At 43.3% G+C, this 12260-nt stretch overlaps 1 protein-coding gene across 1 annotated transcript in view; it reads right to left on the bottom strand.

Annotated features, from left to right (window-relative positions):
* RASSF3 (Ras association domain family member 3) overlaps positions 1-10035 on the bottom strand; it is a 110419-nt gene extending 100384 nt beyond the window's left edge. Inside the window, exon 1 of the mRNA XM_075274433.1 lies at positions 9738-10035. Within this exon, the coding sequence (XP_075130534.1) occupies positions 9738-10020 (283 nt within the window). The 5' untranslated portion in view covers positions 10021-10035. The remainder of the gene's footprint in view (positions 1-9737) is intronic.
* Positions 10036-12260: the final 2225 nt, after the last annotated feature.

The raw sequence follows: 12260 nt of genomic DNA, 5'->3' as shown, positions 1-12260 counted from the left end.
TTTATGTAGCTGGTAGTAAGCCACCCGTACAGTTAGTACTTATTGTTCAGTTAGTGCTCAGACTAGCAGAGTTTTGTTCCCCATTCTTTTGCCTGAAGTTCAGACTGTATTTAATTTTGCTCATTTTTGTGCCTGACTTAAAGGTTTATTTCTTTTGCTGTTTTTTTCTAAATAAACCCATTTGCTACAGATTTTGCGTCCCTGTCTCTGACTAGTTGGGTTCGCATTATTGCTGCTGCTGAGCTACCTTCCCCACAAGCTACCTTCCCCACACCACGTATGAACATTTTACTATTTAGGCTACAGCTACACAGCTATTTTGGCTTGGACTCCTGTTGTGGGACCACCTTGCGACGCCTTCACCACATTGCAACCCCAACAATTCCGCGACTTCCAAGTCGCAAAAGAGTCAATGTCGCAGAACTCTTGCGGTCACAATGTGACTCTATTCAGTAATGTGAGTAAAGGAGTCACAAGGTGACCTGGCACTCTTTACTGACGCAACTGGTTACTGGTTTGTCTCATTTTATTCTTATGGTAAATCTTTTAATAAAAGAGTATTGCAGTAAAAAGTTTAGAACTCTTTAATTCCTAAATCAGCTTGCCAACAAAATGTAACTTTTTATTCGGCATAAAATGATGTCACCTGGAGCACATTTCATGAAGTATTGTGTGTCCACATCCAATACCTAGGGGGCCAGGAAAAAAAATCATAATATAAAATAAGCAAATAGAACAGCCATGGATGGCTGCAGTGTACTTAACGGAGCTGGCTCCTTAGAACTTCACTAGCAGCCAAAATTGAGAGCCTCGAACAAGCAGGTGCACTGGTAGACTCATGACATCCATGTATGTACTGTTCATCTGAATGTAATATTTCATTCTACCTGTAGCAGTCACTCTAGGAGGTGAACAGCCAACAGAAAACATCTGATTTTGCTGGAAAATGTGGGGGTCAAACTGTCCCCCAACAGCAAATGCAGATGGGAAAAGAAGAGTCTAGTAAGCTACTGCCATAGTATGACATGTTTTCAGAAAAGTTGAGTGGAGAAGAAAGGCACACTTTCCTAGCATAACAAAGGTGTGTCGTTCTTTTGAACATGTTTTTGTATAAAGCAGGTGGAAAGCCAAAGCATCAAGTCTTTAAGATCTACTGCAATGTGACCATGGGGTTTATCTGTAAACATACATAAAGAGCAGTCACTTCCAATTTTACGAAATCCATAAGAGCTGAACTTAGGCCTATATGGACATTCCATGTTAATGAGGGAATAAAGAATCCACATACATTAGGTGAATGTTCTTAAGGCTATTCCAACGTGTATTTATTGTAAAAAGGGTTTCTAATGATAGAATCTCTTTAATACTTCTGCATAGCAAGACATGTGTATGCCTTGTGGGAACTGTTTTGGGAAGGAACTCTACTGTTCCAGCATGAGCATGCCACAAAGTAAGGTCCATAGTACCACAGTAGGGTAAGTTTGGTGTGGAAAAACTTGACCGACCCCTGAACTCAACTCAATGAAATACCATTGAGGTGAACTAGAGTGGAGAATGTGAGCCAGGCCCTCTGGTCCAACATCAGTGTCTGACCTCACAAATGTTCTTATGAATGAATGGGCAAACATTCCGTTAGACACATATACATATAACTCTAATGTATATTGACATGTAGACAGATAGACATAAATGCATCCTGTAGTTAAAATGAAATTGTCAGTTTTCTGTTGCCATATCTAACAGCATATAATAGAGGGAGAGAAGCTGAGCACAGTGATATATAGCTTTATAGGAGTCCTTTCAGGATTTTGTCTTCCCATCTATGTCATTGGGCTCCATTAGAAGCCTGCTTTATAGAGTCTGTAAAAAAAAAACTGGACAAAATAGTTCAACACAGATCTGCTTTGTCCTGTATAATGATGGAAACCACATTAAAGGGGCTCTATCAGCAAAATCATGCTGATAGAGCCCCACATATGCATGAATAGCCTTTAAAAAGGCTATTCAGGCACCGTAAATGTTATATTAAACTATCCCCCCCCCCCAGTTTAAAAAAAAAAAACCCTAAAAAAGAATATGATCTACTTACGGATCGTGCACGCTGGGCGGGCATTCAGGGTCCGCCGTCTTCTTCATCCACGCCTCCTCTTCCTCCGATGTCCTCCAGTCGGCGCTCGCGAACTGACACTGATATAAAAAAATGGCCTGAGCGCATGCGCAGTAGCATGCGGCTTCTACTACGGCTACTGCGCAGGCGCCCAGGCCATTTTTTTTTTATCAGTGTCAGTTCGCGAGCACCGGAGGAAGACGGGACCGGAGGAAGAAGAGGCGTGGATGAAGAAGACGGCGCACCCTGAATGCCCGCCCAGCGTGCACGATCCGTAAGTAGATCATATTCTTCTTTAGGGTTTTATTTTAAAACTGGGGGGGGGGGGGTCTAGTTTAATATAACATTTACGGTGCCTGAATAGCCTTTTTAAAGGCTATTCACGCATATGTGGGGCTCTATCAGCATGATTTTGCTGATAGAGCCCCTTTAAAGTCATTGGGATATATCAGGCCCCATTGGAGACCATCATGTGAGACCATCATGTGACAGATTCAGCAGCACCCTCATTTTTGCTGTTCTATTCCTATAAAGGAACAGAAGTATAGAAGCATTTACTCTGAGCCTCCGATTCACATTACAGGCGATATCTGGTTTCTAACATTGATTGTGTATCCTTAAGACAGGGCATCAATATTAGAATCTGTGGGTGTCCAACCCTTGGGACCACTGCAGATGCCTAGGCTCTCATGTTTACACTGAAATCTATGGGGCAGTGGTATGAAAACAATACTGAAAGCCGCACTGACTGGGTACCAGTGATCTATGGGGATCCTGGGTGTTGGATTCCAGAAGATCTAACACTGATGGCCTATCCTAGGATAGGCCATCAGTGTTAGAAACTGGATAACCCCTTTAACATATCACAGAGTTCATAGTCTCTCCCGCTATCATACCCTGCTCTCAGATAGGGCAAAAAATATCACGTCAGGATTACTGTAAGGAAAGAAATGCAGCATTTTTCTAGCAGTAGCACATCTTCCCAAGTAACTAGACCGGTTTTAAGCAAACATGCACTTAAATACTTTACATGCCAGAGACAATAACAGCTGAACAATAGTAGTTCAGTCTAATTCATGTGTGTATATTATTGATTTCCAGTCCATCACATATATAAAATGCAAAGTATACATTACAGAGCAATATTCCCCCCGATATAAAAAATAACATTTCCTGAGAACATAAGTACAAGTATTATCTTCCCTTGCTGCTCAATGAGCACAGCTAATACAGAAAAAACACCATTGTGTAATCTTCGCCTGTACGGCGTGGTAAAGGACCTTCAGGATAACCCAGTTGAGCTGATGCTGCATCTTGCTGATCTACTTATCTTTCTGCCGCAGTCACTGCGCTCATTGTGGTCAAGATCACCAAGGTTTCTCATTAATCAGCAGAAGGAGCCTCAGAAAGCACTGACTACTGCATCAGCATACCAAGGAACTGGATGGAGTGACCCACCATAACTCATCCTCACCCACTGATTCTGCCTAGGAACGAATAATGAGTCTTAACTGAGCTACATCCTGACTGGAGGCTCCTCACAAAAAGCTAGATGTGTAAACGTCGTAACTATACAGTGAAGGTAAAACGTGCTGTTTATTCAATGCAGGAAAGTCTGTGTAAGCCACAAGACACAATGGGTCATTTATTCTTAAATACAATATGTCTGTGTACATAACATCAGATCTGCTTCTGCAATGAAAACCAATGGAAATATTGGATGTTTTATTTTTACAATCTGCAATCTAGAAAAGATAAAGTTACTATTTGCTGATAGGTATGTCAAAGAGTATCTTAGATCTAAAAGTGCCCATAAACCTTCACAAGCAGTCAGCTGAATGCCCGATTATTTGACAACTATTCCTCCTGACTCCCCATACACATGAACAGTCAGACTGGCTAAGTATGTGTTTGTTATCAATGAAGAGGATAAAGTAAACCACTGCCATTCATCTCTAGTGGTGGCTTACGTTTGGAGGGAACAAAAGGGTCAGGCATTGAATTCAACATGCCGAATCCTTTCATCCAACATCATCTGTTAGATTTGCTGAGGAAGAGTCGGGAGACTCCCATATCCATTAGATAGTTGGGTAACCATCAGAAAGTCAGCAGGTTTGACCAAGCAGAATGAAGTGAGCATTAGGGCTAGTTCACATGGAGTTCCGCGTGAACACATTCCGGAGCGGAAAGCCACGACAGATTAGGCCCAAATGAATGGACCTAGTCCAGAGGGTGGTGTTGCGAGGCGGACACCGCGACTGAATCAGCCACAGAATCCACCTGAAGAAAGGGCAGCTCGCTTCTTTTTTCCGTGAGTGGGAACAAACCGCTCACAGAAAAAGAAAATGACTGGCTCCCATTGATTTCAATGGGAGGTGGCAGGATTTTGACATGGACTCCGTGTCAAAATGCTGACCATTTTGCCCCGTGTGAACTAGCCCCCTTACTCACCCCCCAAAAATCCCCTGCCATTGCCACTTACCATGCAAGTACTGCACTTTACGTGCTGGTATCTCTCAAAAAATAACTACTGAGCCAGTGGTGCAACTAACGTCTTGTGGGCCCCGATGCAATCTTTTCTCCGGGGGCCCCTACCTCATCCCTACAGCAAATTCTTGATAGTGATGATTAATTATTCGTTTAATCTACCTTAGTGTGGTTAGTGTGGATCTCTTTGGATTATGGGCCAGATGGAACCTGCCAGTTCTTATGGGCCCTGATGTGACTGCATCCTCTGCACCCCCTCAAGTTACGCCCCTGCTCTCAACCACTAGATTACAGTGAGGGAACAGGGAAGCATCAAAATGAGGTTCTTTTAGCCTACTTAGCCCCCCAAAAAAACAAACAAAAAAAAAACAAAAAAAACTTTCTTCCCCTTTTACAGGAGTCTATCACCAGGAAACTCAAGATCAAACCAGCCACAAAGCATTGTACGGGACAATATGCTGAGCGCCATCATACCTTCGGATAGTCCAGTAGATACATGTTGTCTAAATATAAGAGCTGGTTTTATGAATATGCTAATGAGGCTCCAAAAGCTCTATGCTCAGGTATAAACACATTGCACCCAAAGAAAAAAAAAAAAAAGGCTTTTTTAAGCAAATGGTGCATCTGGCCTTTGTAAAGATATGATGGAGATCAGTATATTGTCTCCTACAATGCACTGAGGCTGGTTTGATATTGAGTTTCCTGGTGACAGACAAGATTCTGTAAACTGGGGTTATGGCATTTCATGTGCAGTGAACAATATCTAAGGAATTTCCAATGAAAGATTGTGAAAAATGTGTAATAATTATGGATGTGATTGCCCACTCTTTACACCAATATTCTTCAGTGGGAGATTCTTCCTGAGATAGCAAATAATCATGGCAAAAAAGCTAGTTATAATATGTAGGCATTCAACCCGTAGAGGTACCGGTATCAGTCATCAAAGCTATAAAAGCAAGCAATAAAGAATTCCCTATGTCGGGTGTTTCCTGGTATGATAACACAGATCATCAGCGGCTGCCACACTACTCACAGGTTTGCCAACACTTCTAACTTTACCGTCAATAGGAAAAATCATCTTACTAGGTGACAGTCACAAAGAATATTCTTCTGCATATCATTATAGGGGTATTTAATAGTGTAGGAGTGGTTTCTAAGTACCTACAAGGGCTAGAGGTATGTAGAATTACCATCCATGTGCATGTGTCATGAGACAGACACACTTGTAAATGTGTTTTTGTAACAAATAGTACAGGACAACAGCAAAGATGAAACAACATATCACACAAGACAAAATAGTCCAGCAAAAAGACCTTGATAGTGCTCAGAAGAGGCTGTTCTGCTCCAGAGAAGAAATAACTAAAATAATCAGGTAACCAACTAATGGCGTAAGTGGAGGTGAAGGAAGGAAGAAAACAGAACGCCCATCTTTTCAACCTAAGAGTCATTGTAATGTACGACAAATACAAGATTACTCGTTTGAACTTTATACAATAGGACAGAACTGCATTGCTGGGACAAACACCCAAGTAAATGGGTAAGAGATTTTAGGAATAACAAAAATATCTCCACTAGATCATGAAGCCATAAACCACATTACATCATGACACCAGTAAATCACAGCAGTTTTCCTTAAAAAAAAAAAAAAAAAAAAAAAAATTATACTGATATTCTAGAATACACTTTGTGCATCATAATTATAATGTCAATGTAACATAGATCTTCTACATTTCAGGATCAAAACACTGTGATATATGTATATTTCAAAGAAAAATAATTGCAGCAGCACCAGTAAATCTGGGGATTATCCCACAAATTGCACGGCAGAATCCCCTCTCCAGGCAAACGGGTTTGCAATAGAAAAAACAATCCGGCCTGGCAGCAACTTGTATGGATGGAAAATGTCCATACAGTCCTATGAAAAAGTTTGGGCACCCCTATTAATCTTAATCATTTTTAGTTCTAAATATTTTGGTATTTGCAACAGCCATTTCAGTTTGATATATCTAATAACTGATGGACACAGTAATATTTCAGGATTGAAATGAGGTTTATTGTACTAACAGAAAATGTGCAATATGCATTAAACCAAAATTTGACCGGTGCAAAAGTATGGGCACCTCAACAGAAAAGTGACATTAATATTTAGTAGATCCTCCTTTTGCAAAGATATCAGCCTCTAGTCGCTTCCTGTAGCTTTTAATCAGTTCCTGGATCCTGGATAAAGGTATTTTGGACAAACAATTCAAGTTCAGTTAAGTTAGATGGTCGCCGAGCATGGACAGCCAGCTTCAAATCATCCCACAGATGTTCAATGATATTCAGGTCTGGGGACTGGGATGGCCATTCCAGAACATTGTAATTGTTCCTCTGCATGAATGCCTGAGGATTTGGAGCGGTGTTTTGGATCATTGTCTTGCTGAAATATCCATCCCCGGCGTAACTTCAACTTCGTCACTGATTCTTGAACATTATTCTCAAGAATCTGCTGATACTGAGTGGAATCCATGCGACTCTCAACTTTACCAAGATTCCCGATGCCGGCATTGGCTACACAGCCCCAAAGCATGATGGAACCTCCACCAAATTTTACAGTGGGTAGCATGTGTTTTTCTTGGAATGCTGTTTCTTTTTGGACGCCATGCATAACGCCTTTTTTTATAACCAAACAACTCAATTTTTGTTTCCAAAATGAAGCTGCCTTGTCCAAATGTGCTTTTTCATACCTCAGGCAACTCTATTTGTGGCGTACGTGCAGAAACGGCTTCTTTCTCATCACTCTCCCATACAGCTTCTATTTGTGCAAAGTGCGCTGTATAGTTGACCGATGCACAGTGACACCATCTGCAGCAAGATGATGCTGCAGCTCTTTGGAGGTGGTCTGTGGATTGTCCTTGACTGTTCTCACCATTCTTCTTCTCTGCCTTTCTGATATTTTTCTTAGCTTGCCACTTCTGGGCTTAACAAGAACTGTCCCTGTGGTCTTCCATTTCCTTACTATGTTCCTCACAGTGGAAACTGACAGGTTAAATCTCTGAGACAACTTTTTGTATGCTTCCCCTGAACAACTATGTTGAACAATCTTTGTTTTCAGATCATTTGAGAGTTGTTTTGAGTAGCCCATGATGCCACTCTTCAGAGGAGATTCAAATAGGAGAACAACTTGTAATTGGCCACCTTAAATACCTTTTCTTATGATTGGATACATCTGGTTATGAAGGTCAAAGCTCACTGAGGTTACAAAACCAATTTTGTGCTTCAGTAAGTCAGTAAAAAGTAGTTAGGGGAATTCAAATCAATAAAATGATAAGGGTGCCCATACTTTTGCACCGGTCAAATTTTGGTTTAATGCATATTGCACATTTTCTGTTAGTACAATAAACCTCATTTCAATCCTGAAATATTACTGTGTCCATCAGTTATTAGATATATCAAACTGAAATGGCTGTTGCAAACACCAAAATATTTAGAACAAAAAATGATTAAGATTAATAGGGGTGCCCAAACTTTTTCATAGGACTGTATATATATATATATACATATATATGTGTGTGTGTATCTGTAGAACACAAAAGCATCCTAACACCACTAACAGCGCAATGTACTATGATAATGAATTTCATGCTATAGTCATACATCCAAGGATGTGCATCAAAGAAACATCAAAGGAAATTACAGATGAAACGTGCCAATAAATGACATACATGTGAAAATTCCAGTCAATGGCCTGACCTACTGGTATTGGTTTTTCCCCTTATTTCTTCATCTATTGTCACTTAGTATTACTTATTTCTTCACCTTATCCTACACTGTTATTTCCATCAAGATTTTGGGAAGTTTTAAAGGGGTTTTCCACCACAAAAAGTTAGTATATGCAGTTATCTTCTGATATGTAGGGTTCTGATAAGAGGAACTCTGCATTAAATGTGTGCTTTCCTTTGACTATAGGGTACTTGTGAATGCTACATATAGAATATCAGAACTGTAGGCTGATCATAGAGGGTCTAGACTTATGTACCCCTGATATTGCAGGGGTGAAGCTTCATCTGGCCATAAATGACATGACTGTCATTTAAATGAATGACCACCTGTGTACTCATGAAGCTAGTAGTGCAAGTCACATAAACTCCTTTAAAACTTCCCCAAATCTTGATGGAATTAACAGTGTAGGGTAAGGTGAAGATATAAGTAATAAAAAGTGAAGATAAATGAAGAAATAAGGGGAAAAACCAATACCAGTATGTCAGGCCATTGACTGGAATTTGCACATGAATGTCATTTATTGGCACGTTTTACCTGTCCGCTCTGCAGATCTATCTGTTGTAGTATATACTTGTATATAGATGCATGTTTATAAGTACTAGTGAGCCAAGTAGTAGAGCGCTACAAACTGTACTAAACATATGTGGCAGCCTGCTGGAAAGTCTTTAGCCATATAAAAGTACTTACATTGCAGGAAAAGACACATGTGGGTGCTATAAACTGCTCCCCAGCAAGTCCAGGGGAAATCCACCACTAAAAGTCATGGAAATCCTGACAAGGTCTGTGTAATGCTGATGTATCAATATGGGACATATACATTGGGGTAGTCTACTACAAGTCCTGGAGTGAGATGGGGGCAACGCTGCGAGAACAGAAAACCATGACGGGGTCTCCATGTCGTGGTCAGTGCACTTACAGAGCTTGATCACACTTTTTGCTTTTCAGTAATAGATAACTATAGAAACTGCATGTGTGTTTATGTAACAGAAGGTGATGGCTGAGAGTAAGACCCTGCATTACAGTCAGTGAATTGTGGCCTCTAACACTGAATGTTATACTCACACTCAATGGGTGTAGGGTCACTTATCTGATAGCCATGAACAGGGGCACCTAAACTATTCCTCAGAGGGGCTACAGGGCAAAGGCATAACTGGAGGAGGCAAATGTCACCCCCCATCACCCCAAAATAAACACTGCGCCCCCTACTGTGCCTCTGCAGTACTACAGGTGCCATCATGTCAGGATGGCACATACTGAGCCCTTCAGCACACACCTGTCAGCAGGGCACTAAGCTTCTCCTGAGCAGCCCCCGGCACATGTCTCCAGGATTATTGGATTACTTCTTATGTACTGCACACAGTTCACACTGCCGGTTACCTACCTGCACAGCGCCGGGCCCCCGAGAAGATGAAGCCGCAACACAAGTCGCACCAAGCAGTCAGAGCGGCCTCGGCCTGAAACTTGTGACCGACTCCCGGCTTCTGGGGCTGGAAGATGAAGCGGACATCTGGAGGGGGTCTGTGCGCCTTCACCCTCCGTCTTACCCCGGGGAGCACCCCCGGTACCGCCGCCGTCCGGCCCGGGCCATTACTGGAGGAATCCCTCCTGACACCCAGAGGGGAGAAGAGGGCTCGGGCAGCCGGAGCTCGGGCAATGGCAGACATGAGGGGACGCTGCCAACTCCGAAAAGCAGCTCGTGTAGTGACAGCACCTGGACACAAGGCAGCATAGACAGCTAGACGTGAGGGACAGCGAGTCACCGCCCTGGGCCCGCCCACAAACATAATGCCCTGTGCTGTGCCGCCTGTCAGCAGCACTCAGCACCGCCCCGGCAGCACACAGGACAGGGCTGCAGCTCATCGCACACCTCTGCAGACTGTCCCTGCTGCCATACATAGGAGCACTTCTACTGTTATGTTCAGGACTCTATTAACTCCAAAACTTTTACAGTTTTTTTATTTTTCCATTCACAGAGTTAGATGGAACCTCCTATACTTCATAATGGTATAATGGTACAGCCAAAATGGCATTATATCCACAGATTGTTCAAATTACGGCAATACCAAATATAGTGATCATTATGTATTAACACAATTCCAAAACTTTAAAAAACAAAAACTTTTTCACCAGTCACCATATTCTGACACCCATAACTTTTCATATAGTCCCATATGTATAAGGGAGGGAGAAGCTGAACCTTGGTGGAGTGGTCCATCACCTGTCCAACTGGATCCTAGACTACCTGACAACCCGCCCTCAGTATGTGAGAGCCCAAGACGGTGTGTCTGACACTGTGATCTGTAGTACGGGGGCACCACGAGCAATGTTCCCTCTAAGCCCTGGAAGCTGCTGAGCGGAACAGCTAGTGAGCTAGGCAAGGCTCCGTCAATGATGGGCGACCTGATGGCCAAACAGTACCACCAGTAGTAAACAAGAAAACGCTAATCTAATGTATAGATAGTATAATGATCCTTCCTTAGTCACCCCCTCCCCCACACACAGATTGGTGCTGAGGAAAGTGACGGGCAGACCCAGCACTCAGGAGGACAGACAGCAATATGGCGGGTGCCATATTAAACAACCGTTGGTTGCTGCCTGTCCTCCTGAGTGCATACCTCCCAACTTTTGAAAAGTTGAAAGAGGGACAAAATGTGCAACGCGCTGCGGCAAATTTACCTCTGCCTACTTTTATGTTGACGCCACCCATTCTCATTCATTTTTCACGTGCTCCCACACAGTATAATCCTCCTACAGTCACCCGTAAATTATATGTCCCCCCTCTATCTCTCCCCCAGCTTCATATACACCCTTCATCTGCCCCAATTTCATGTCCCCCCTCCATCTCTGCCCCCAGTTTCATGTCCCCTCCATCTCTGCCCCCCAGATTCATGCCCCCTCCATCTCTGCTCCCAGATTCATGTCCACTCCATCTCTGCCCCAGATTCATGTCCCTCCATCTCTGCCCCCATATTCATGTCCTCTCCATCTCTGCCCCCATATTCATGTCCTCTCCATCTCTGCCCCCATATTCATGTCCTCTCCATCTCTGCCCCCAGATTCATGTTCCTCCATCTCTGCCCCCAGTGTCATGCCGTCCCCTCCTTCATCTGCCCCCAGTTTGACGTTCCACCTCAGTGTACACTTTAAACTTACCTTCTCCTCACTCCCCCGCCACTCTCTCCACGCCTCTCTCTCTCGCACACAGTTGTAGGCGCAATGTGACGTCATCACATCGCGTCTACACAGCGACTAGCCGGAATGCAGCGGCAAAGCAAGGAGCTGAGCTGTGACAGCTCCTTGCTTTAGTCGCGTCTGTATGCAACTCAGATCTGCGTCCTCTGGACGCAGATTCTGGCTGAGCGGGGCGGCTGCAATAGGTGAGCGGCCGCGCACGCGCGCACACTATTGGGAACAGTGACCACAAGGTACAGTTCTTGCCAGGGTCGGACTGGGGTGTCTAGGGCCCACCAGTGGAATTGTTTCTAGGGGCCCACCGCCAGGACCCTACAGATCAGCGGTACCGAGACAGGGCGGTTAAAGGTAATAACATGTTGGGAGCCATGCTGCTCACGCACTATACCATGTGCAGTACATATACCTACTGCTACAGCCTGTATGGCAAGTGAACAGCATGGCTCCTAGAAATGTTACCATTACCCGTAGCTGAAGTGTCCTGGAAAAAGCTGATCTGCAGAGGTCCTGGCTGTTGTATCATCGCAGTTGTAATATTGATGGCCTATCCTAAGGACAGACCATCAATATTATAAAGATGGATAAATCCTTTAAAGGGGTTGTCCAGGAATTGGAGCGACCCATGTGCTGGGAGGGAGGTGTAAAATAAAAAACTAATAAACAAAAAAAAGAATACTCACCTGTCCCCCTTGCTCCGTTGTCCGCTGGTAGT

Source organism: Leptodactylus fuscus, chromosome 5 (genome assembly GCF_031893055.1).
Source record: "Leptodactylus fuscus isolate aLepFus1 chromosome 5, aLepFus1.hap2, whole genome shotgun sequence".
Taxonomy (NCBI): domain Eukaryota; kingdom Metazoa; phylum Chordata; class Amphibia; order Anura; family Leptodactylidae; genus Leptodactylus; species Leptodactylus fuscus.
This window is presented reverse-complemented; position numbering and strand designations above follow the sequence as displayed.